The 26,184-nt window shown below is 42.4% G+C and overlaps 1 protein-coding gene across 4 annotated transcripts in view; it reads right to left on the bottom strand.

The window, feature by feature from the left end:
- RARB (retinoic acid receptor beta) overlaps positions 1-26,184 on the bottom strand; it is a 321,973-nt gene that overhangs the window by 84,525 nt on the left and 211,264 nt on the right. Inside the window, exon 1 of one of the 4 annotated variants that reach the window (XM_035319060.1) lies at positions 8,039-8,753. The exons of 2 other annotated variants lie outside the window; for them this stretch is intronic. In XM_035319060.1, coding sequence (XP_035174951.1) covers positions 8,039-8,195 — 157 coding nt within the window. In that variant the 5' untranslated portion in view covers positions 8,196-8,753. Of the gene's footprint in view, positions 1-8,038; positions 8,754-26,184 lie in introns of those variants that run through there. One more of the 4 variants, XM_035319061.1, reaches the window with a different exon arrangement.

Genomic DNA, 26,184 nt, shown 5'->3' with positions numbered 1-26,184 from the left:
CACTGTTACACAGTTTTCCAAGTCCCCTTCCTTCCTGTGCGAGTGAATGTTCAGTCTTGGAAAGACAGGCAACGGTGGTCTTCCCTGAGGCTCTTCTGGTGCATGGCAAGGAGTAAACGAGCAGGGCTGGGGAGGAGGAGAGGCTGAGGGCAGCGGGGCCTGGCAGGACGGGCACCGTGCCCTGAGGCGCCAGAGAGGCCGGGCGGGGCTGCGGGTGCCCAAATACCTCTCTCTGACATCCTTTTTGTGAACAAATGAAACACTTCAGGCAACTCAGCCCCCAGTACGTCCAGTAATCCTGCAGGGACCTGCGGATGCTCTTCACATCGGTCACCAGCTGGCAGAGGAGAGATGTGGGGACAAGAGTGGAAGAGGACAAGAAGGCCAATACTGCCTTGCAGGCAACGAGGGCCTCTGGGATGGGCCGTGTGCCACCAGCCAGGTGGCTGAGAAATAACTAAATGCCCTGCTCTGGAGGATCACATGGTGCAATGGCCATCTCAGGACGTTTCACCACAAACTGCATTCAAATTAAATAAAAATGACATTGATTTAAGAGATTTTTTGTTTCACTTCACTGAGTTGCACCCACTGAAGGCAGTCTGTGTTGGATCCAGCAGCAGCAGTTGTCCGGTTGGTGCAACACCGGGCAACTCGGTCAGTCGCCCCACATCCCTGCTACACAGCTTGAAAGGACAATAATCCTTATTTTTTCCTCAAAGACAAAAAGCAATGTTGGCTGTTCCTTGTGCTGAACATCCACAGCAGAACAGCAACAGCTTTTACTGGTATTTCATTGAAGCAGTGGTACATAAATATGTTAAAGGCTTAGTCATACAAGCCCTCTTGTGTCTGAAACTCCTATTAAAACCAAGGGTGCAGGGCTGAGTGCATTCAAGTGCTTCAATAGATAAGGCTCTAAAAGACAAAGATACACTTAATTTGTCTTTTTATTGTTCAAAGATCCTTGCTAAAAATACAATGTGAGCCTAGAGAAAAGTATTATGGTTCAGCGGAAAGAGATCCTCCAAATCATTAAATGAAACTCAGTGGTGCTAAAGAAAGGTCTTTGTTGTGAGACATTTCTCTGCTCTTTATCTTGGGGGATGCACTTACAGGGTAAAATGTAAGTCACCGAAAGTGCACGAAACGGAAATCCCTCCAAACTATGGATGGACTTTAACACCATGTCCTTAGCGGTGAAGATCCAGAGCACTTTGAGAATTTATAAATACTCACTCAAGCTTTAACCTATTAAACCTATACATGTGTCGCCTGCGTGTATATATTTAGCTTACACAGTTTTATAATATTCAGTTTATATATGGTATAAGCAGGGGAAAGAAAAATCACCTTGTCCAAGGGGAACAGAAGGTATATTATATACTCCGTGTCTAGGATTCTTTACACAGACTTGCTGGATTATATTTCCATCTCTCAACCAAAGTATTTGAAGAAGCTGTAAAACTCAAACAGAATGCTAAAAGCAAGTGGGGTCAGTTGCATAAGGGCTGGCATTAGTTTGTTAAGTTTTCTCCTGCCTACTCCCAAATAAAGGGACAAAGAAGTTAACATTGTGGGAATGTGTGCCGAAACCACATGATATCCTTATCAGATTGTCATGTACAACAGAAGTTCTCACACAGGGACCCCATGCTGGTGATCTGCCGTGAGCTGCCCCGTCACATGATGGAGGCTCGCCGCGCCTATTCAGATCGCTGAAATGAACTGAAGGAAACCAGAGCCCCCCCTCCCCAACATAAGCAAAAAGTGCGACGAGCACAGCCACGTTAGTTCACTGCCACTGGGAAAGCACTCCAGAGCCGCTGCAAATGATGAGTGTGAGTACAAAGAAGATAAGCTAGCTATTAAAACCTACACCAGGAGGACAAATTTGAAATAGTCTGAGAAAAAGTCCGCGCACATGCAAGGAAGCCAACAGAGAATCAGAGATATAAGCGAGTCAGACGAAATACATGTTAAAAAACCTAGGTTTGCAGTTTAAACGTTGAATTCTGCAAACTCAGATTGTAAAACCTTGTGAATTCATAGAAAAAGAGTGATATGCAGTTAAAAGTAAGTCCTGCTTTGTCAGGCACGTGTCTCCATTTCCACTCAGTGCTGTGAACTCTGTCATCTAATTGCTTTTCCATGTAGTTTAGGTGAAATGGGAAAATCCTTTAGAATTGTTAATATTAAATGAAAGCTCTAAACAATATCTGGCCTTTTCAATGTGTGGCTTGTTTTTAAAAGTGCTGAGGGAGCTCTCAGATGCTCAGCATTTTTGGAAACGAAGCCATGAAATGTAGATTTAGGATGCTAACTTCAGGCTACTGTTTCTGACATTCTTAACTTTTGAAACACATTTGCTCACGCAACGTCGGATTAATACAATCCCAAACATGAGATTACTTTTAAAAAGGCAATTTAAAGTCCAGATTTTTTTTGCTGGAAGTTGTTTACCGATAACAATCGAAAGGAATAGCTAAGATTACGGTGACTGAAAGGCTACACAGAAGAGCCATTCCCACATTGTATCAGTTTGTTTATTTTGTACCTAGAATATGGTTCTCATAAAAAGGCAGCAGCAGACCAAAGACATTACTGGCGGTTTGCCTGCCACAGAATCCAGTTTTGCTGCCCTCCTGCCTACCCTTTTTCTTGCAGTATGGAGGAGATGATTATTCTGTTATTTTAGACTAGTTTGGAGCATTTCATGGCTTCTATTTTCATGGTTCCATTTGGTTTGAAAGGGCTTGGATTTCAGCACGAAGTGGCATGGGTCACACTGCATGGGGACAGACTTCATGCACGTGAGCAAAGGTCAAAATCAATCATAGCTTTCTATTTCCAGCCCTATTACTTTTGGCAGTTTACCCTGCCAGAAGGGGCTAAAATATTTGCTTCCCAAAAGGAGTAAACATCAATAGGGGGCAGGAGGAGCTTCTCAACCACGCAGCGGTGAGAAATGAGGGAACGGGGATCTCTTCCTCGCGACAGCCATTTAGCTATCTGAATGTTACATGTAACATTTCCAGCGAAAAGTTTAAGGATTTCACAGCGCAGCAACTTGAAAAGGACAATAGGCCTATTTAGGCAATTATATTATGCAGGCTTTGTTATTAGGCAGCCCTGCTCAGTCCCAGAAAGTCTGGATAATCAAAAGTGTCCAAGTACAGGAAGGGGAAAAGTACAACCCCACCCTCCTTTGCAGCCGCTGCCAGGATCTGTGGATCCTGAAGGGTAAAGTCTATTTACTGAAGTTCCTTGGCCATTTCAGACATCAACTGATATCCTTCCTTGCGAGGCTGGAAATGGCCCGGTCCCGAGCAGACACGGGCAGGGGGCGTGGGACGGTCCCCCGCTCACACTCACGCCAGCGCTGATCCCTACGGCCGGACAGACCTGCAAAGGCTTTTGAGGCGCAGGAGCCGCAGCAGCAGCCCTTGCCAGCTCCACGTCCCCTTTCACAAGCCCCAAGGCTGGCTGCGTGGCCCCCAGGCCGAGCCCCCGGCGCTGGGCTGTGGTGCGGGGGCGACGTGGGCACGCTTACCGAGCACGGCCCTGGGAAGCGCGCTCAGCTCTAAGTGGGGATTTAGCTGGACGCGAGGATGAGTAACTTCACTGTCTGAAACATTATCTCTTCCCTTTCAACTCCTTAACTTGAGCGTAACCCTCTTCGAGGCAGCGCTGCACCAGGCTAGCTTTGTTCTGACAAGTTACACCTTCACTGCACAGACGCATTAGGCAGGCAGGGAGTCACCCAAAGATACATTGCTTTTCCGCCGAGCTTATCCCACCCTGACTTCACCAGCGAATGCCTCTCATCATTTTTATCTGCGGGAGTTTTTGACAGTGGTGCACGTCCATTAGAGTTTTCCTGCGCCAGCAGCTGAATCGGGCGCCCTAGATTGGAGGCTACGTGGGGAATCGGTCGCTCTCGTTTCAATTAATTTGGAAGAAAAATACCCCCCTGCAAGGTTTTGACTGAGAAAATCTGGATATCGAGGAAGATCAGAAACAAATACTTCTCATCGCATACTCCAGGGCATTAAGCCACGAGTACAAAAATTTAAATAGAGACCACGTTCCTAAGCAAATCAGTCCTAGCGATTTAGCTGCAAAGTTTATAAATGAACTTTAAAGTAAATAACCTGGTTCAAACAGATCTTGCCTTCTGGGCACTAGCAAACACACCTGCAGCAATGTGATACTTGGGAATGCAGATTACAAGTCCTTCACTTCAAAATGTTTGTTTTTAAATTCAGAAAGATGAAAGAAAATAAAGTACTGAGCTTTTTTTTTTTTTTTTTTTTTTTTTTTCTGTTGAGCACAGATGTTTCTAGTACTTCCAGTGCTTGCAGGGAACAAGAACCTGACCCAAACACCGTAACAGTCTGGAATTCAGAAGTAAAACCTATGCCTTCTGGATTTCTATCTTCACGAACTTTCTGAAAGTTAATACCTTCTAGATCCCCTCCAGCCGAGCACTTCCCACTAAACCCAAGCAACAACTGCATGCTACAGGAGTGCCCACAACACACCACGCTCTGTTGCCACATCCATAACTTTTGCCATCATCAAATTTATCTTCTAAATGTAACAAAACACAGTGGGTAGCAGATTTCTACGTGCTATTATTAGCTAAAACACCACACCCTACCAAGCAAACTTATTCTGGTTTTGCGCCTTCTCATTTTTTACCTGTTTAATTAATGAAGACCAATAAAGATTTTTATTAACTGGCTGTTCCAAGGCCAAAGGAAAATGGCCATTCCTTGCAGCTCATTCCCTCCTAGGGCTCGTCCCGTTCCCACTTCCGCACTGTTTAGTTAGCTCGCATTTCACCAAAAGTTACTCATTTTCTCTTGGTAATCGTTGTTGCTACACTACGAGGGTACAGAAAATTCCAGCTGACTTAAAAGTATAAATTAATCATTCTTGAGATCTTAACTGTAGTCATTTTTGTCCTCTTAAGAACTATTCTCCTCTAATTTGATTATATCGACCTGATTTTTATCTTACGAGGGAAGGAGCGAGAATTACTCGTGATTAAAAGCACAGTTGGTTCTAGTCTCAGTTTTTAGTCTACGCTTTTCTTTGTAAATAAGTAACCTCTTTTCAAACCTCGAATGATGTAACTAACATCAGATAAAAAACATAAATGTGTATGAGCACGATAATATATATATGTTGTATGTGCTTGTAACACATCTTGCAATACACAGTGGCTAACGTTTGGGTTGCAGACCCATAGCAGGTTTTTCCTCCCCACAGGGGGAGGAAAAAAATACCACACAAGTTAAGGTCATGTTTGGGTTGCATCTTACCCTCTGTTTTACTTTGCAGACCCTGGTGGACTAGAAAATTCGTGATGTGGCAGGATTGCGTTGGCTTAGTGAACTGTAACAGGATTAACATACTGAGGATGTGCTGAAGTTGGAGACCTACAGCATTCTGCCTTAACCTCTGCGATGGCCAGTTTTGCCAGCATTTCAGCTGAAACCTTGATGCTGCCTGGGACTGTTGCCGGGCTGTTCTGAGTCTGCACTATTTGGGTATTATTCCCTTAACAACCATTTACCTTTTACTCCACAATCACATCTCTATCAAAGCAATATTTCTCAGGCCTAGAGCAATGGCTGCAGGTGTACTGCTTTTATGGCAGAGTCAAAAATAAAACAATAAACTAGATTAAAAAATCTATTACACATCTAGTAATTTCAAAATTTGGCTTTGATTACGTTTCATTTAATCGCAGAGTTCTTCATTAAAAGGGAGAAACACTTGAGTCTCAATTAAACATTGTTATCTTTGTATTTGTAAGCACCGAAGCAACTTTAAACCCTCAAGAGCTTTCTGTACCACAAAAAAATCTGGTTTTTGACATTATTTGCAGACAATACAACATAAAATCTTACATTTTTTTCAGAATTTTAGTATTTTATAATCCATGTACATACATCTATCCACACTCATAAAGTGCTTACGCTTTCTCCAAAATTAAAAACACAACTTGCTGTTCACATCAAACAGAATTCTTCGTTCAGACTAACTGAATTGCTTTTCCAGATTTATATACCATTAAATTTCACAGTTTAAATTACAGCCACCGTATTATAATTCAGGTTTCAGCCTGATTTTCAATTCCCAGGCAGTGAAGATTAATCCCATTGCTTACAAAGTTATGGGACCGGATTCCTGAATGCATTTTCCTTGTATTTTTTTTTATTATTATTTACTTCTGCTAATACGAGTTTCTTTGACTAGCTAAAGTTTGCTGTTATCAACACTTGTCTCTTATCACAGGCCCTAAACAAATGACATATTTACCACTCATTCCATTCTGATAAGGGTAATCCTGTGTTTAACTTGTCCAAGAACAAACACCATATATTTTGTTTTTAAGAATCATGCTTCTAGTTATTAACAAAATAGAAGTGAATGAACAGAACATTTTTAAACCACGAGTTGTTTAAAAACTGTTTTGCAAATGACAGCTTTTTATCATAGCTTATTCCTCCTACTTCAGGAAAGTTTATTTAATTCTAAGTTTCCACGATATCCCCGCCAAAGTTATAAGAAAGTTTAAACCATAGGAGGAAAGCACATTTTTAGTGAAACATCTGTTTGTTCCCCCTCCCACTGAAGCTCTCCCATAGCTAGTAACATTATTTTGAAGAAAGAGCTTTGTTTCCTATCTCGTTTGAAGCATTTTGAGAACAGCGTGGAGAAAATAAACATCCCATGCTGAACCTCACAGTCTAATTTTAATTGTAAAGACATCAAAATATTTGCAGCGTTGTAGGCTGCTAGTCACTGATTTTTACGATTCTGTTTTCCTTGCTCAGCCCACACAAATGTCATAGGCTGACTGAAAACTTTTGAGAAGAGAGAAAAACACACTACTTCACCAACCATTTTTTACATTTATTTTTCACTCCCACTCACTTTCTCGAGATAAACTACATCGGAGGGAGAACTATTCTAATTACTAAGCAACTTTTTAACACAGTGCATAACAAAAAATTCAAACAATTATACAGTTAATGGGGTACTGAAGTGCCCGAGAGCATACTAAAAACATTTTGATAGATAGCCAAGTCATTTATCTAAATCACCGTCAGAGCAGTGAAGCATCCTGCAAGCTTTCATGCAGAGTAAAAGGTGATGCTTTCTGGCACTTCTTGCTGTTTCTCAAAGTTGGAATTGTGGTGTTAAAAGTCTGCCATTGTTTGCCACCTATGCATTTCAGCACAAAATCAAGACCCTCTAACATAATAATACATTTTCAGAAGTGTCCTACCACTAACTCTTCTTCCTCTGCTACTAGCGTAACCCCGCCTGAATCTCAAGGTATAGAAATAATTGATGGTTAAACTCAAAGGGTGTTCACAGTAAGTAGTTTTCTAGCAAAACAGCAACTACTTAGAGCAACAAAGTGAAGAAGAAAGGTGGCAGGAAGGTCAGTACAAAGAAATATTGCCTTTTCTTAGGAAACTTAAAACTCCTGTTTGATTTTTGGACTGGCACCTACCCATTGCAATTCAACGTCTTTGTAAGAACTGCACAGAGCAGCATTTTAATTGCTTGGCTGCTCTGCTAAAATGTACTTCGAGACAACAAGCATCCAGATTATCAAACGTGGTGCAAAATTAGATTACGGAGGCAAAGAAAAAAAAAAAAAAAAAAAAAAAAAAACACAAAAACGACTACAGAGATGTTACGTAAATTTGTCCTTCACTGGCTGGAGTTTTACAAGTGCTGTATTATATTATAATTTTGTGTGTTCCTGCTTGGCTTCGCAACTAGTTCTAAGGATCAATATGCGACATATGAAGGGATAAACAGAAAGCTCGGTGCTTCTTTCCTTTTTCCTTCCTTGCCAGAGGAGAAAAAAAACACTTGCAAACCACATTCTGCACAAAAGTCCCCCCACCCCTCCTCACCCCTGCAGTTAATCACAAGTATTTTTTTTTCAAATACATGCAAATAATCATAATTGCTTTAAAGTGGAAAAATAACAGTTGGGACCTACATTGTGCACTGTGCCGGTGTTGCCACTCTGTTTGTGCCAATCCACTGAAGCATGCTTTGAGAGCCTTCTCCTGGAGCATGCAGGAAGACGGACTCGCAGTGTAGAAATCCAGCATCTGAGCAGGGCTCACTGCTAGAACATCCATACAGTCAAACATGATTCCCCCTGCACAGAATGCCTGCAAAAGTGCTTTCCTCTAGGTGTGGAGGAAAATGGCACATAAAAGTACACCCAACTCCATCAAACTCTGCCCCTTTTTTGGCACGTAGGCTGTTGGTCTTTTTCCCAGACCAGAATCATGAATTATGACAGACAACACAGCTAAAAGCCTGTAATTGATCCAAATGATCATTTACCATTTTCCAGGCTGCCCAGCCAATCCAGCAAGATGGGGGGAAGCGAGCCGCATTCCAAGTTTTAGCTCCGATCAATCTCCCCCAAAATTTCTCTAGAACCAGTCCCGCTCCTCAGGCGCTCGCCGGCTGCGTGCCGCTCCCCGTGCCGCGCGGACGGCCCGAGTCCCGGGGACGAAACCGCTCCGGTAGGACCTCTGGATCCCCCTCAGCCATGAATAGATCCTTCTGCCTCTGAACAGCTCACTTCCTACTACTTGTGTCACACAGAATGAAAGATTGAATTGCCTAATATATGCGAGTGAACTTTCTGTGAACCCTTCCCGGGCTGCTAACCTTCAAATGACCCAGGCGTCTGACATCACCAGCTCCCAGGATTCTCACACGGCTTAAAAACTCCCGGCAGCCGGCAGCCGGCAGCCAGCGGGCGGCCGGGGCGAGCTGCAGCCCTCCCCGGCTCGCCCCGCTCCGCCGGGGACGGCGGTGGGCTGGCAGCGGGGAGGCGAGCGCGCACGGCTGAAGAATAAAATTCAAATAACAATAATTAAAAAGAATAAAATTAAAAGCGGGAGGGAAGCACGCCGGGCCCTGCGCCGGCCGGGAAGCTGCTGCTTGCGCAGCGCTGATTTAGGTGGTTGCAGGGCACGGAGGGATCGCCGATTTCAGCTCCATTTGCTGAAACTTCTGGGCCCCCTCCCCGCTTCCCTTCTCCCCCCGCCACATTCCTCTACTCCCCGGGGGAGGCCGCAGCCGCACCGGAGTCACGGCACCGGGCTTCGCCCCGGCTGAGGGGCGGCGGGGAGCAGCCTCACCCCGCAGGGGCACCGCTCCTCCGCACCGCCCACGGCACCGATGGCCGGCACCAGCCCTGCTCCGGGCAGCGACCGCCTGGGCCCTTCCCCTGTTGTGTGCGTGTGAGGCAGGGGGGGTCCCCATCTCTCCTCACCGCCCTTTTCTCACTCTGAAGCACACAGACGTGTGCTGTGGCTGTGCAGGAGCCGGGCCACGCTGCCCGGTTTCCCTGCCGAGCCGGGTCCCTGCCCCGTGCCCGTGGAGGCCCGGGGGCAGCAGGAGCAGAGCCCGGCCTAGGGCAGGAGGCAGCCCCGCAACCCCCTCCTCGCCCTGCCCCGGCTGCAGCTCCCAGGGCCGGTCCCGCCTGTCTCTGATTAGCGAAAAGGGGCAGGGCTGGCTCTAGGGGCTGTATCAGCTTTCATGGGGCTAATGAGCCCCAGCTCCCTGCGGGGTGAGAGGGGAGAAAGGCAGCGGGCAGCTCTGCGGGGGCTGGAGGCGCTCGGAGCTCATCCTGTGCCCTGACGGCGTGGCCGCCCCGGGCAGGGGACCCGGCCGCCCCTTGTGCCCAGGAGGCCACCGCCTCCTCCCCCGCCGCCATCTTGAAAGCATTTGGGGCTGCTCCCAGCTCTCCTCATGGCTGGCAGCCCACCCCAAAGCCCACCCAGCGGCACCGCCGGCAGCCCTCCCGCGTGGCCCCACGGGGGGAGTGGGGTGCAAGGCCCTGCCGGGTGGCTGGCCTGGATGCCCAGCACCCCTGGTGCCAGGGCTGCCCTCTGCCAACACGGTGTGCTCACCTCGCTGCTGGCCTACCCTGCGTGTCCAGCCTGAGCAAAGCTCTGGCTTCTTTCTGTAAATTACAACCTCCTGCAAAGTCTTGCTTGCAGGGAGACTCCACCGAGTCCTTATCGCTACAGACACTTTAAAAATGAAAAATAACGTTGATGAGCCTGGAAACACTCCCTCTGCCCCACTGGAAAGAACATGAGCTAAACGACCACATGCATGCTTTTACTTTAAGCACACGAGCCAAGCCTCTGGCAGAGCAAGCACTCACAGCTCTGACAAGCCCAGAGTGAGGTTTCCAGAGGCACAAAGGAGCCCGGCCTCCAGGAGAGGCAAGCGCTTCCCTCCTTTCTCTGCCTTGCAGCCGTCCCTCCCTTTTCCCCTCCCGTCACTTGTGTGGCTTCTCAGCATTTCTGAAAATGCTCAAGTTAAGAAACTGAAAAATGAAACACTCCATTACTGCGCGTTTTCTAAAACCCCAAGATCAGAGTCTGGCTGAGCAGGGGACACTGAGCAAGGAAGAGGCACACAATTGAGGACTGTAAAGAAATACCGGAGAGAGATTCGCTCTTGGACCTGTGCAACCAGTTTAATGGATGTGATGTCCTCTCTCTACAAAAAGTCCTTTGATGATCTGAGAGCTCTGTGACAATGCCTGTAAATTGCATTAACAAAACTTGTCACAAAGGTTCGAGAATATTAAAAAGAAGAAAGAAAACCCATGCACACTTGCTCCCTTGAAACTGATACATCCATATTGCAGACAAGGAGCCAGCAAAAAGACCTGCTGTAATCTGAAAGCAAATCTGCCTGAAAAGATAAAAACAAAAGCTTTTCTTAACACTTTTTTTCCCCTCAGACAGGAGTACTCTAGCTGTCCCTGCAACAGGCAGTGTCTCTTTCCATATATTCTCTTACATAGAAGATGGGCAAAGCTGAAGTTTAACACTTTTTTAGGGACTTTCTAAGTTTGTCAGGATGTCCTCCCCCATGCTGGAAGTCCTCAAGCTAATGAAGTCCCTGACACTCTGTAATCTGAAAATTATGCACAGCACGTGTTTATCCAAAAAGTCACCCTTTAGGGAAGGCTTGTTTAAACATTTTCAGCCCAGCAAGCAGAATTCTCCATAGGATAAAGGCAAGTAGAAAAGTGGTTTTTTTTGTTTGTTTTTTTGGTTGTCGTTAAAATCTCAGCTGCCTGTGTTGCTGCAATTTGGTTTGTTTTGAGTAACAAAGCTAAATTAGAAAGCAGCTTTTTCTAACCAGATGATACAGCATGCACGAGAAGTTCGGAATATGCAATGCGTCATCATAAAAATAATTGGAAGGGATCATACAAAACACAGTATGTTTTGTCAGTCTCCAACTTAGGGAGAAAATAGCGTTTTGTGCAGACCAGAGCTCTTGGAACAGCCTAAGCTTATGCCAAGAAAAACATATTGCCCATGTGAGTTAAAATAAATAAAATCATACAAACAGAATGCAGTTCTGTTTATTCCATTACCAGTCCTATAAAACCATATTTAAAAATAAAAGCTGCCCCTTGTGCCTCAAAACGGAGACTGGCAACTTCTGAAAGTAAATGTCAGGAAGTCATGCCTAACTGCATACGAATTGAAAAAGATGGCTTTTTCACACTGTATCTAAATGAGCCAGGTAGCTCATCATGTTTTATTACGAATAATAGTTGTGCTAATGCTTATACTTATTACTAAAACCACATGTAATTAACGAATTCTTCAAATAGTCTAATGGTTTGCTCACATACTATTTCTACAGTACAGTAATTTATCTATCTCATAATTCACTTTGAAATAGCATGATACTTGTTTTTCTTGAACAGAGTATCAGGAAAAGCTACTATCATAAAACAGTGGATATTTTCTAATTTAGATCAGGACTAACCATAACAGTTGTGATAACTAATAGCCCTCTAATTCACATGTAATGAAACTTTAAGTACTGCCACATATTTTAAATGTCTGCCCAGCTCATAGAGAGGTGCAAGTAGGAAACAACCCTCCAATATCTTCCACTTTATCCATGCAAAGAAATTTTGATTTTACATCACCACTTTGATCTGTTTTCTCTCAGAATGCAATGGCAGAAACTTTACAATAAACATATTCTTAGCCACAAGTGAAATAAAAAAAGCAAAAGTTCAAGTCAGAAATCTATTTCCTTTGGTGTTACTGTATATTTGTCAGTGTGACATAGCACATTTGAAACCCATAATCATAAAACAAAAATTTACAGCCAAGGTTTAGGGTCTACATCTGTTTCTCTGGTTTTTGTACTGCAATTACCCACTGGACAATTCCGAGAGAAGCACCATGAATCATGTACTGCACACGTTTGTGCTGGTCACTTTTTCGTTAGTACAGGGGTCTGAGGAGTCCAAGAGAGAGCATTAACTAGAATTAGGATTAGTGCACTAGGCTCTCTAAATAAAAATGGCTATACTGCAAGCAACGCGTACTCCTGGAACATTACAGGCATATTTATAGCATGGAAAAATTAAGAAGTACATGCAAAAATTCTCTAAAACGAAATACCTCAGGGGAGGCATACTTTTTTTTGCATGCATGCATTTTACTATTAATCAAACGTAGCACTCTCTTGAAACAGTTTTGACAGCAGAGTAAATGGTTACTAGTGAATGATGTGTGTGTTTAAGCAGTGAAAGCAGAGACAAAGTGATGTTTTCTTCTACTCCCTAGGCAAGAGCTGACACTAAGCTTGCTGCCTCAGCTTTGATACTCACAGATTCCTTTGTGTCAGTTGCTGGGAGAATCACTGGCAGTTCACTAACCCTGCCTCACACACAGGGGCTTTGATTTTTACCTCTTCATTGAGAATAGATGTTAATATGAAACAGTGCTTGTCTGCCTTGGCGCTTTTTTTTTTTTCCCTCCAACTGGTGATACAGGGTTTCAAATCCAAGAATCTGAATCACCCTAACACCACATGTATTTTTTTAGTGTGGTAGGATGTTTTCCTCATGTCTCAAGCACACGAATGATGTTTAAAAAATCAATCCTGAGCAAGAATGGCCCCCAAGAAAATAAAAACAGTAAAATTACTGGCACAAATGGCATGGATGACCATGAAGTACAGTGAAATTAAGTCAAGGGTTTTCTTGTGACTGCCGTATGCTACTATAAGCAACTCACAATGACTGAAACAGGAATTTGCACGTAACAGGAAGAATTACTTCAGGCCTGAAATGTAACAGCAATTGGAGAAAAAGTATTTAGCACAGAACAATATTTGATTTTAGATGGGAAAAGCAGAGTTAGCCAGCTCCGGATCCAGAACCTGGGCATGCAACAAGCCTGCAAGTCACTTAAGTGATAAAAAAGACTTTTTGTCTGTTCTAATCGGTGGGTATGTATTTGTAAAGATACCTTTATAGCTTTATACTTAAAGGCAATGAAAAGAATTCAACTCCACAATCTGAAGCATGCTACCATGTTTCTTAGAATCCACTCTGTGTACTACATTCCCTTGGCCCAAAGCCAGGGAAAGAAAACTGCCCTAGCTGATAAAACTGGAAGGGTATCTGGTTCAGCAGCCCATTTCTAAGACTGACTGCTACTAGATCTTCCTAAGGAAAATGCAGGAATCCCCAGTGACTGGCAAAGTGTAACTCACCCACCCACAGGCTCCCAAATAGCCTCTTCTCTAGCAGTGAGTCACTTCAGCATTAGAGCATGAGATTTAATATCCTTTCCAAATTTGTTTTTGGTAGTAACCCTGACATTGTAGATATTCAGGTATACCCAGTGTCTTTTTTTGGATCGTGATAAATTTGTAGCTCCGTGTCACAAGAGGAGATAGAAGGTTATTCAGCCTAAGAGAAAGAAGGATGAATACTTTAAAAAAAAAAACAAAACATAAAACCAGACTCACAAAACCCACAACATCATAAAACTTATCCATGTTGTGAGTAAAGGAAAAGAGTCAGAACTGCACCTCTGAGGCCCAAAAGGCTGACTGCTGCCAGCTCCAGAATGGCTGGCAAACTAGCAATGACATCATCAGCCTAAAGCCTGGATGACATGTATTTTTGAGGGATTAAAAAAAAAAAAAAGAAAAAAAAAATGAAAGTATTATTACATTTAAAATTGGCTGCATACTGAATAGCCTTCACTTGCTGTTTGGGAGATCCTGCAAACACTATGCTAAATGGTTGCCAGTAAAAGAAGGAATAAAAAAGTTCTGTTTCATTTTGCTTTCTTTTTAAATGACCAGAAACTGTTGTTTCAAGGTTTAGCCAAGAAAGAGATTTTTACTGCTAGCTTATAAATCCCTCAGAACAGAGAGTTATAATGGAAATGCTGAGCTAACTACGGTGCCATGCATGGCACTGACACGTTGCATTATATAATCTGGGGAGAATGAGGGCTGGGAGATCTATAAACTGTAAGTAGAAGCAAGAGGTAAGAAAGAGCAGAAGAGCAAGTAGAAATATTGAATGTTAAACTGCAGAGAATACTTCTAACAATAAAGTTTCCTGTACGCTGCATATGTTCGTAGTTGGCTGAAGGCAAAAGAGCACAGAGCTCTTTTAAAAATAATAACAGAGATTCCAAAAGGCTATTTAACTGCTTTGTTTCTGCCCTTTTCAAGAAGAAAAAGAATCAAAAGTTACCTAACAGAAGGGTAATATCTCCCGTTGTTCTGATATCCTGAAAGGCACCTCACGGTGTGCACATAAATGAAGTTAGAAAACACTGAATAAACGGAGCTCCAAACACAGGCATCGTACAACCCCAGCTGGAACCAGGAGCAGAACAGAAACTGGGACAACAGCATTTCTAGAATTTCACCGATGGCATCTCAAACTCTTAGGGAAAAATTGGCCCTAGTGACTTTCTTCCAAGAAAAGGCTGAAGTTACAGAGAAAAAAAATAGAATCACAGTTCAGTGCAGGCCTATATCCTGACAAAGACTAAGCCTTACGTAAGCCCTATTACAAAAATCTAAGGCAGACTCAAGCAGCATTCAGGGCTTGTGCTCATGCACTGCTGCGGACAACCTATACAGGATGATCCCAGAAGCCCACAAATAGCAGCAAGGCACCTGCACAGAGCTCTGGTCACATAAAACCTGATGGAGAATCGATGGCCTGGGTTATGCCACTAGTGTAAACTAGAACAGACCGGCAGCTTGGCAGCCTGGTGCACGTATTCATGACAATTCACCTCCTGCTTAGCTAGATGCCCATCAAGCCTACATCCAACACTGAAAGAACAATCCGACATCCTACCTGTGGGTATCTCAAACAGCAAAGGGAAGGAGTGATGGAAAATGTGCTGGCATATCTACCTAGGTAGCAGAGGTAAGGACAGAGATGGCAATGCAGTGGTACAGCCTGAAAGCCCCTGGTAATTATGGTCATTATGTGAACACCTCTACCCTGCTTCTTGCTCTAACATACGTTAAAATTGTACCTCTGTTTTACTGTGGAGATGTACATCCCACGTGGGCACAGACTGGAGAACAGCACACATGCATTTTTGCTGCAAATGATTTAATTACCCAGAGACAGCGGTGGCAATTTGGCAAACTGGTTTTTATTTTCTTTCGCAGAATATGTGCCAGCAATACTGCATGAGTTAACTGAGGGTACGCATCCTCTTAGGAACATTGTTATCACTTTAACTATATTGATGTAGCCTGAAAAGTAAACTTTGCTAGTAGGGTCAGTTTTACAAGCACCCAGGTTATCACAGGGGAACTATTGCTGAGTAGGTAAGGGATTCAGGACAGCCCTTTTATGCTACAATAACAATGTCTGCGACTAGGCTGTTTCAGGTACAACTCTTTCAAAAAAGGAAAGATCACTTCCTTACCCTCCGCTACTATACTGATGGAACATTCAGACACGGATAGGATCTCAACAGACTGTAAAAATCAGGCTGGGCTCGACTCCAGCATTCAGTACAAGCAATGTCAGCATAAATGATGGCTGGTCTAAAGCGTTGGAAAGATGTTTTTTGGTTTTCAAACTATATTAGCACACAGCAATCAAGTTGCTTTTGGGTGCATTCCTCAAATTCTACTTGATCTCTGCAATTTCAGTCCACAAAGCAGAATCTGCATGGTCTCACCCTGCTTGATTATGATAGTTCCATGCTGGTTAAAGAGAATCCTCAAATTCCCACACTGTTGGTCTGCAAGATACCCACAGTGAGGCACAGAAGAGACTGGATGTCCACGCATATTGTGGCCCTGCTCACTCAGGGAATCATGACTGGCATTTTTTTTTATTATTATTTTTTTTTTTGGAGAGGGACACTGGGGACAGGGGGGAATAAACAAAGCTGGGGTGGAACTGGAGATTGTGGTGGTCAACAGCATATTGCCCCAACCACTGTGCAGTATCGTGAGTTTTCTTCCCTTTTGGGACCACGTGTAGGGGAGGATGTGCAAGGTGTTCTTAAACAACATAATGCAGCACATAAGGCTTGACAGATCTACAACGCTATCAGATCTGTTTTGCGTAAGAGAGACCAAAACCCTTCATTTTGATATCTTAAGCCTTCTTCTGGCTGAACAATTCTCCATAGACCTTGCCGTCACACTAAAAGCAAAAATTTTCCTTTTAATCCCTCTACAGTTTTGGGCAAACCTCCTAAGAAACAGGCTTTGCATTCATGGTATGTTATCTTCAATGTTTTCTTATCAGCTGTAGGCTATCAGAAGAACAAACTTCGCCTGTCTTGATATGGAGACCTACAAAGAAGAATGTGTAGAAGGAACTTCTTTCCCTCCCAAAGTTGGCTCCAAGATTTAGCCCTTGCTGCATCCATCCTTCCTGTCTTCAGCATGAAGTATCCTCAAGGATACACCAGAAGAGAGTAGTGGCTCAACTTCTTCAAGAACTATCAAGATGAATAGATGGGGAAATAAGCCTCAACCCACAGGAGGTTTAATAACACAAATGAGGCATATGTGTCCTCCAATTCTGACAAACGATAGCATTCTCCTTAAAATTGCAACATCGTTATCTTCGACAAGATCCTAAATGCCAAGTTAGTGAATATGTGTCATTTAAAGACTTTAGGAAGTTAAAGTTCCACCTACTGGATACCTAAATCTGTCTAAAACTTGTTAATTTATTTTTTCTAGAACAGACTCGCTAAGAGTACAAATGCAGACCATTGATACTTGAGCCTATTCTGCTGGCTGAACAATGCTGGAACATTATGTCACTCGGAGGCAGGTCTGCCTAAGCATGTAAGAAAGGCTAAGAGCTTTGCCAACACAAATTATCAGGCAGAACCTCACTGGAAAAAATGAGGCACAAAGACCCAAGCGAAGTGTAAAACATACTGAGAATTCAGTGACATGTTGACAAATACCACTCCACTCCTTTGCTTCCTTTCAGAACCCAACAGTTGAAGCAGATTCCTAAGTAGTGTTTTTACAGGCCAGGCTTAGTCTCCCCCTCATCTTATCAGCAGCCTTCAAAGGGACTTTAGGTGGATCTCCTCCAGGAAAAAAGGAAGAACAACAAAAACTCAGAAGTGCCACCTCTTCCATACAAATAGATTGGCGCAATCACTGAGGCTTTCCTTAAGCCAGGAGACCTTGAGAAAACACACCTGGCTCTTCTAAGGGAGAAAATAAAGAATTCATGCTTCAGCCCTCAAGCCTTGAGTGGACTTAAGAAGAGGAATAGCTAAATAGAGAGTCTAGTCAGGACACAGTGAAAATCAATACCGGCTTCTTGAAATATCTTGGGCAGGAAGGAAGCTTAAGGTTCAGATGTTTAGCCACTCTTTCTGCACAAGCAAATGCACTGAAGGCTGCGTGCACAGGTGAGGACATAAAGGTAGGAGAAGGTTTTTGTGAGGATCAAAAGCAAAGTTATTTTGGAAACACCGTCTTTTAAAAGTTTTCTAGTTTTGGTGCAACACAGATCTTTCCACACACTGCTCAAAGTTGTCAAAAAGTGACGTTTTCAGGGATAAACGTATGCCATTGCACTGTTATTTTCTGGCTTTGGTGTGGAATACAATTATTTAAGACACTGCAGGAGAGTATGAAAGGAGCTGGAGTGTAATTCCAGTTCAGAGAACCTCCAATAACTGACAACACGTAAGAAACACAAGATAGATGCTTTGTATTGTCGGTCTGAGCCTCATTGGCTGGAAACCCTGACTCTCCCAGCAGGACTCAGTTACATAGCAACTCCTGAGGGCAGATTAACCCTTTCCCGGTAAATGTATTTGACATGATTCAAAACACCTCTTCCTCCCCCCGCCGCAAAATAATTTTGTAGGCTTGCAAAAAGTGTTTGGAAAAAATGAGTCGAACGCTGCTAGGGTAAAAGCAAAACTCACCGTGGGATACTGATGGCACAACATACAGACAGCGCAGGGAGCTTAGATCCATCCGAATTATATTCAGTATTACCAGATGTTGTGACGTGTGGGAAACACAGAATGTATTTTTCATAAAATAGATCATGCTTAGTCTGTGGGGATCCGATATGGACGGCATTTATCAAGCACCAATGGTTTCTTTCACCCAAATTCTGCCCACTCATCAACTTGTGTATGGATAATTGCTGAAGCATTAAAAAATCCTGAGCTGATGCAAGCAATACTTAATCTATAAGAGAAGTTTACACCATCCCAGAATGTGTTACTTTCATTCAAAACTATACAAGCTGACTACTGTAAACTCTTAAAACACTCCTGCAAATCTCATGATACTTTTTTTTTTTTTTCTTTTTCTTAAATAGTTCTTTCTAATTACTGGCATCAAATAATTACATGATAATCTCAATTTATTTCATTACAGCAATTTCCCTATTTTGTTTTTAGAACTGCATTACACTTATGTGTGCATGCATTAAATATAAGCATAAGTATGATATAAAAATTAGCATGCTGCTATTCCCACTCTCCTAGTTATTAGGGATAGCAAAGTTTGATTCTAAAAATGTCAAAAGCCAAACCAACGAAGATTCCTAAAGCTTTCCCTTTTTAAAATCTTACAGTTCATCCCTGCAGTTTCCCCCTCTCCTCCCTTTGAGAAGGAGAGATGAAACAGGGGGGCCTGGAAGGGCTCACGTCCTCGCTCAGGGCATACATTGTGCGATTACACTTCACTGCTGTGAGCCACAGCTGTATGCCATTAGGAAAAGGAGCTACTGGGTTTCCAGTGGAGAAGATAAAGAGATCAGACTGATGTGATATAAACTTATTTCTGACCATCTTCTGATCACGATAGGTGAGAACTTTGTATCTCATTTCTTCTTTTCACACCCCAAAACCAGACGCACGGACCTAGGGGCACTAACCAAGTGTAGGGAGGGCAGGCACCATTGGCATGGCCCCATTTCAGAGCAGCAAGGATAAGACTACAGCTTTCCTTTTCCCTGGAAGACCCAGGGACATTCTCAGCTGAAGGAGAAGCCTTGGACCAAGCCTTCTTGCATTCCTCTCTCCTTACCCACTGTTCTTGCACCCAGACGCACTAGAGCAGCAGATCCCGTAATGCACACCTCTCACTGACATCTCTTCAGGAGGGCATTCACTGCTCAGCAGAGGCTCCTGGCCCCCATTTAAACCAAGAGTAGTCAGAAGAAACCAGAAATCAAATTGGTCAAGTAATGCAGAAACTCCTTCAAGTTTCTTTTTTTCTTCTTTCTTAATTGCTTCAAAAATAGCATGTAACCTTTGTATACTAGCAAAAGAACTTACACATATGCTTAAGACATGCCTTCCTTTTCTAAACGTTTCACGCAGCAAAAGTTCATCTGTATTTTCTCTCTGTGGTTCACACGGACTGCTTGCAAATCCAGCAGGATAGGTAAAATATATATTTTTTAAATCTTAGATTATATTTATTATAAAATTTGTTTTCATGCATGGTATCTTGACAGCTCTGCTTGAACAGCTTAGTTGCTCTCTTCATAAAACTCTGGGTATCAATACAGTGTACAGGAGATTAGTCCAAAAAGAAATACTTTGAAAAATATTTTGCTGTGTAAAAATGCATTAGCAAGAATCAATTCCATTCCTTTTTGTGGGTTAAGAAAATAATTTATATTTTGCTATCATTATTCAGCTAAAATTATGATGGACGCTACTGGGAACTTGGCCTCTGAAAGGGTAAAATCTGAAAGACTAGGTTCAATATGCTTATACTCTGCTGAAAATGCCTTCTCATCCAAACGCTACCAGATACCCATCAAATATTTGTGTCCTTCATTACACTAATGCTTTCCTGCATAATGAACAAGACGGTGCAAAAGATAGGTGTATTCCAGTGTCTTGCTGCTAAGGTGGGAGATACGAAAATAAATTTGCACCCGCATCGTTATATCAATCTCCAGCATTACTGCATCAGTACTATAACCCATAATTAACTAGCTGCAGGTCACATTTCTAATAAATCTTTAGAAATTAAATGTATAATTTGTCAAAACCATATGCCTTCATAAATTGATTATTCAGAATTTAGAAGCTTTTTAATTAGGAAGAAATTTATGCAATACCATGTGTAATAATTACGAATCAGCTCTTCTGTGATATTTTTGTACATCAGCAAAAATTAAAACATTGGAAAACATTACCAGGTCATTGCAGTATTTCAATGTCAAAAGAAACACAGAGTTTAAATCTAGAGGTTAAAGATATTTTCCCATATCTTTTACATCTTACATAGCTTTATGATCTCAGGGCTGGAATCATTAACCAAATCCAAAATCAATGAGAAAAAGATCTAATCTGACCATTTTCAAGTGCAGAGTCACTAAAAATGATTTATGCCACTGTAAAACTTTTTACCATGCTTCTGTGGTTTTACTAAACAGCACCTACACTGTAAGTCAAACTTCCATTTCATGTTACACTAAACAGGATTTTGCTCCCCTCGTCTCTTCCAGCTACGGCTCCGACAGCGATTTACACTTCAAAACCATAGCCTTCATAACAAGCATCAGGACGAGGGCGGTGAGCCCTGATTTCCAAATGGAAAACTAAAGAAAGGGAATGTTAAGCGATATTCATTAAGAGCACGCAAAAAGCTAAAATCGTGGCCGGGCTCTCCTGCTTTCCCCTCCCGTGCGTTAACCATGGGGCTATTCAGATCCCGCCCCCCCCCTCCTCCCCCCCCCCAAGGGCTCTGGGTACTTCTATCAACATTTCATAGGAGAAGATTTTTTTTGACAGAGAACACAAAAGCTGCTTTGTTGGAAGTCTGGACACTTTTTTTCTACCTAATAAAAACATGAATAGAAGTGGGACCTCAGCAAGCATATGGCAGAAAGTCTGGACTAACTGAAAAAAGGGGCCTCGAAGAGTTTGCTCTCTGTCATTGCCCAACGTGTTTACTGCGGGATGTATATGGTGTAAATAAGGAGTATGCAGAACAGGCCATAATGGAACATTGTTTATGTGCACATCCTGGCAAATGCATATACAGCACGGAGACTATTTCCAAGCAGAACATAAACACAAAGGGGGAGTGATGACAAACAAGTATTCCGAGGCAAGAAAAATGTTATTCCATATACAAACCAAATAAACTAAAGTGGTTTCTCCCCTGCTAAGATCCAACTGGCAGCTCTCAGCTGCACACACTCTGTAGCTGTTAAAGAAATGAGAGACATCCCAGACTTACTGGTTGGCTTTCTTTTTCTCCAGTAACCTCATTATGCTCCCAATATTAAAAAGAAAAACACAGTTAAGATTTTATTTTACTCTTTGCAAAAACAAAACAAAACAACCTTTTGTGTGGGCCCTGAATAGGAGCTGGGGAGATAGAGCTGATGCCAAGACCGTAAGGCTTCAAGGCACGGCCTTCCTAGACAGAGCTCCCACTGAACGATCCACAGACGTTTCTCTCTCCTGAAGGTCTCTCTCACAAACCTATTACACGGCTTTAGTAAGTGACACCAGTGTGACAATAACTTAGAGGTTTTGTGCTCCTGGCAGATCTTTTTTTTTTTTTTTTCCTTTTAATCACTATTCAGAAAAAGGAGGGGGGTTTACAAAACCCAAGTCCCTGCAATTTGAAGATAACAAACCAGGAGATGAACTTTTTTTTTTTTTTTGCTTACATTTGGAGAACAGAATATCGTGCTTTGACAGCTGCTATGTAAATAAATTGGTGTAATTTTATTCCTTTAAAACTAGCTTCAAACGCATACCCAACTAGAAGAGGAAGAAAAGATGACAAGCAGGAAAACAGCCACTGGAGTGACAATGAGAACCACAGACAGTCAACCGATAAAGGAGAGCTTTTTACATAATTAATAGGCCTCTTTAGGACGTTATAGACACTGAAAGCCAGAGGCGCTACTAAAGAGATCATGTGGGTTACAGAATCAAAATATTCGGTGATGTCTTTCACAGAAAGGCTGAGCCTGACTGTGATTTTAAATTATTTTAAGATACTCAGAGCATGTCTCAATTTCTCCAGAGCTCTAGGTCCAGACCCAACAAAGCATGAAACCGAAGTTCAGCACTGGTACCCAAACCCACATGAAAGCTCCCTGCTAGTCTGTCAAAACCTGGGTCCACATGCCCCACGCTTCAGAGTTTGTGAAGCCTTGTGGCTTGGGTGTTTTACTCATTGAGAAAAGATAAAACCGGTGTTTGGGAATACTTGCAGCAACTTTAAAATACATCCACAATCCTGTAATGGAACCACATTGCTTTGCTCTTTTTCTTCTCTCAGGATAAAAAGAAGGTTGTTATACAAGACTGAAACAACCCTTCCAAAGCCTCTCATCAGCCACTGGTTTAACATTAATACTTCTGAATCACTGCCTCACTTTAAAATCCAAAGGAAACTTCTTTCACTTTATTTATTCAAATCGCCTTTGAGTGCACAAACACTCACCTCGTTCCAACATGACCTTACAGATGCCTGCCGCTTGGCTTTATGCTCAGCCATTTGCAGAGCTGCAGAATCAGTACAGTTCTGTAGGAAACCAGACATTCCTAATAATTACTCCTGGCTAAGCAATATCTAAATGACTGCAAGAGCAGCGCACTCACGCTATCAAATGCTGTGGGATGGACAGTACCTAAGCCCACCAGTTGTTAATGGTGCTAGTCCTGAGGCAGCAAAAACCCATTCTCAGGAGAAAGAGAGGGGACAACTTACAGCACAGTGATAACAAGGGTGCAGAGAAATGCCAATACAAGTTGGTGCGAGCTTTCTTTATTATAGAAGCCATTTTTCATAGCCCTTTGTCTATTAGCATTGCTGACCACAGCAAGAGAAGTTTTTTTAAAGTGTGCTAAACTGGGCAGGACTGCACCTCTGTCATGACCAAGTCTTCAGCTTCACAGGAGCTCCTGCCATGGGACACTGAATGGCAAAGAAGAGAGTATGTGATTGCAAAGCCAAATTACAGTGGATGTTGTGATGATTTTAAATAAAAAGGTGGCTTTTTTTTTTTTTGCTTAAAACTCTATCTCTTTTTTCCACATACTATCTTAAAGAAACACCTTAAAGTATCAGAAGAATATCAAATAGTTTCAACAAATCTCGGAACTTCATGTTAAGATTTAAAGATTTAAAACCCCTTTTTCTTGTCTTTAATTAGGTTTCAGCAGTCAAGTTAGGACCTCGGTTTTCATTTAAGAAGTTGTTTTCACATTTCAGGATTCAGAAGAATGGTCTATAAACATGCCCAGACTGGCATGTCAAAAGGCTAGGAAACTAAAAGATAAAGAAGAAATACTCTAAATTGGTACCATTAAGCATGTCAAGTTTTCTGCCAGTATTATGATTTACTTTACATTTGGGGAAGGTAACACTAAGTAAGTCAGAAAGATTGAGTTCAGAACTTGCAAAACAGGCATCGCAAATGTACTGAAAACGCTCTGAGACAAGGAGCTCGGCGTGCCTTACTAATTATCGTCCGTGCTGTGCTATCCTGCACATTGTGGTTTACGAGATAACTATATGAAAATAGTGTTCTTTATACACTCACCCCATCTCCCTTTAAATTAAAATTGAACTGTTATTTTAACCCCACTCAAGTATGTAATATAGTGATGATTGTAAATCTTGATGATCACAAAATCCCTTTGATTTATCCCTCAGTTTACTATCCTTAACAAACATAATCCTAAAAACAGCACAGGGGAAGATCTTATAGGCCTGCAAATGAAGGAGGGGAATCAGGGAATGGCTATATACGTAAAGCTACAGCTTCAGGGCTCATGACTTTCCTGTTGGGAGGCTTTCTGAATGCTGCTAATAAGGTCCCGTCAATGGAACCAAAAGCATTTCTTCATAAAAAAAGGCCTTCAGTGTGGGAAGAAATTTTTTCCAGAAAAAAATTAAATAAAAAGCTTATGGATGTGGGATCTGAATCTAACAATAGATGTAAGTATCTCCAAATACATAGGAAAACATTAACATTATTAAAGGTGGCAAATCCATCTTCCCCTTAAGATCTGAAATCGTGATCACGACAGCATGCTCAAAGCTGATGTGAACACTCTAGACCTACCCCTAAACGGAGTGGTCATATGGCAACAGCCACTTCAGAAAAAGCAAAGAAGACTTTTTTTTTTTTTTTTTTTTTTTTTTTTTCCTGCAAACTATTCCACACTGCCATAGCCACACTTCACAAGAAAATACATGGATATCTATGTGGGCATTTTATCAGAGTTCACCTGCCTTGTCTGTCGGCCTTGGCATTGGCTAAGATGCAGCCACAACCCTGCAGCACAGCTGACCCTCAGATCATTTTGAGAACCTCTGATGCATTGGCTCTTTTGATGATGTTCTTACAGAGTCAAAAATTTGGAAAAAATCCCTTTAGCACATCAAGAGGACAATTTATCACATGGGAATTCTGGTTACCTCTTTGGAGTTTAATTGCAACCACAATATCCCCCTTGGCACACTGAACTGGAGCTAAGCTTCCTAGTCACACTTTACCAAGTTCATTAAAAAGGGTACAATAATATATTGAGTATGGTGAAACTTTTGGTGTTTTCTCATCAAGAAGAAAGCCATCCTGATTAGTAAAAAATACTAGATTTTCCCTTAAAGTTTGATGTTGACACAACCCAGATGCCCGTGCTTATCACACCAATAACAAATTCTTTTCTGGGAGGGTCCTACCCCTTCTTCTCTCATCAGCTGGGTCTCAATTCTGCCTAATCATTAGTTATTAGTCAACATTAACTTTGCCCCTATCTTGCAAATGGAAGAACTTTAGCCAAAGAGGCATTTTTTTTCCCCATGTGCCTAGTACGCACTCCTTACTCTGACTTGGACATCCTCTGTCAAGACGGACAGGAGCTCTTTGAGTACAAGGATGTTGGTCACCTAGCACACACACATCTGCTCTTAGGTACTTCTGGAACAATACCTCTAGATAAGTCTCATAATCCTGAAGGCTCCTAAAAATGCCAGAAGGGAAGGGGTATGCTACCAAGCAGCTGGCACGAAGGCCTACCTCCCAGCACAAGCAAAGAGCCAAGGCCAGCTGGTCCTCGGACTTACCGTTTATCCCTCAGGGACAACGTGGGATACAACATAGCACGAAGGAGCGGTGTAGAGCTGAGAGGTACAGAGAAGACAAAGAAAATATTTTAATGGCCTCACCCTAGAATAGCAACCTTTGAAAAGTCAGCTTCATCATATAGCTGATATCAAAGAGGGAAAAGCTGACATAATCAGTCACAACTGTGGAGCTTTTGGTGTAACAATAAAATCTCTACACCTAAGCCTGTCAGAGGCACCATGCTATTGTAGCTTCCTTCTCCCTCACAGGATTTGCTCACATTCAGTACATTAAAATAAAACCAGTTAGTGAACAGGACTGATGGCTAATACTTCATCACTAAACACAAGCATTCAAACTGAGACAGCTCCGGAGGTTGACTATCTGGACTTGAACACCCTCCTGAACTAAACATGCTGCTTCTAAGCAAGAACTATGAAAGAAATATGAAACTTAACTAAAAAAAAAAAAAAGTCATAATTTGCAGAGAAATACAATGGAGGCTTTTAACAGATCTCTTTCTCAAGTAAGTTTGTTTAAACCTTTTTGTGAACTTGATTCTGATCTCCAAATATGTAATCTGTCAGGTCTACATGACCTTTCCACTGCTGCTAATATTATGTTCAAATATGTGTGAGAGGATGGCCTGCTCGTTTAAAGTCCTAATTGTCCATTTCAGTGGGTGGTTAGTACAAAAATTTCCAATCCTGCATTAC

Source organism: Oxyura jamaicensis, chromosome 2, assembly GCF_011077185.1.
Source record: "Oxyura jamaicensis isolate SHBP4307 breed ruddy duck chromosome 2, BPBGC_Ojam_1.0, whole genome shotgun sequence".
In the NCBI taxonomy this organism is placed as follows: Eukaryota; Metazoa; Chordata; class Aves; order Anseriformes; family Anatidae; genus Oxyura; species Oxyura jamaicensis.
Note: the sequence above shows the minus strand (reverse complement) of the source record. Positions and strands in the feature narration are given on the sequence as shown.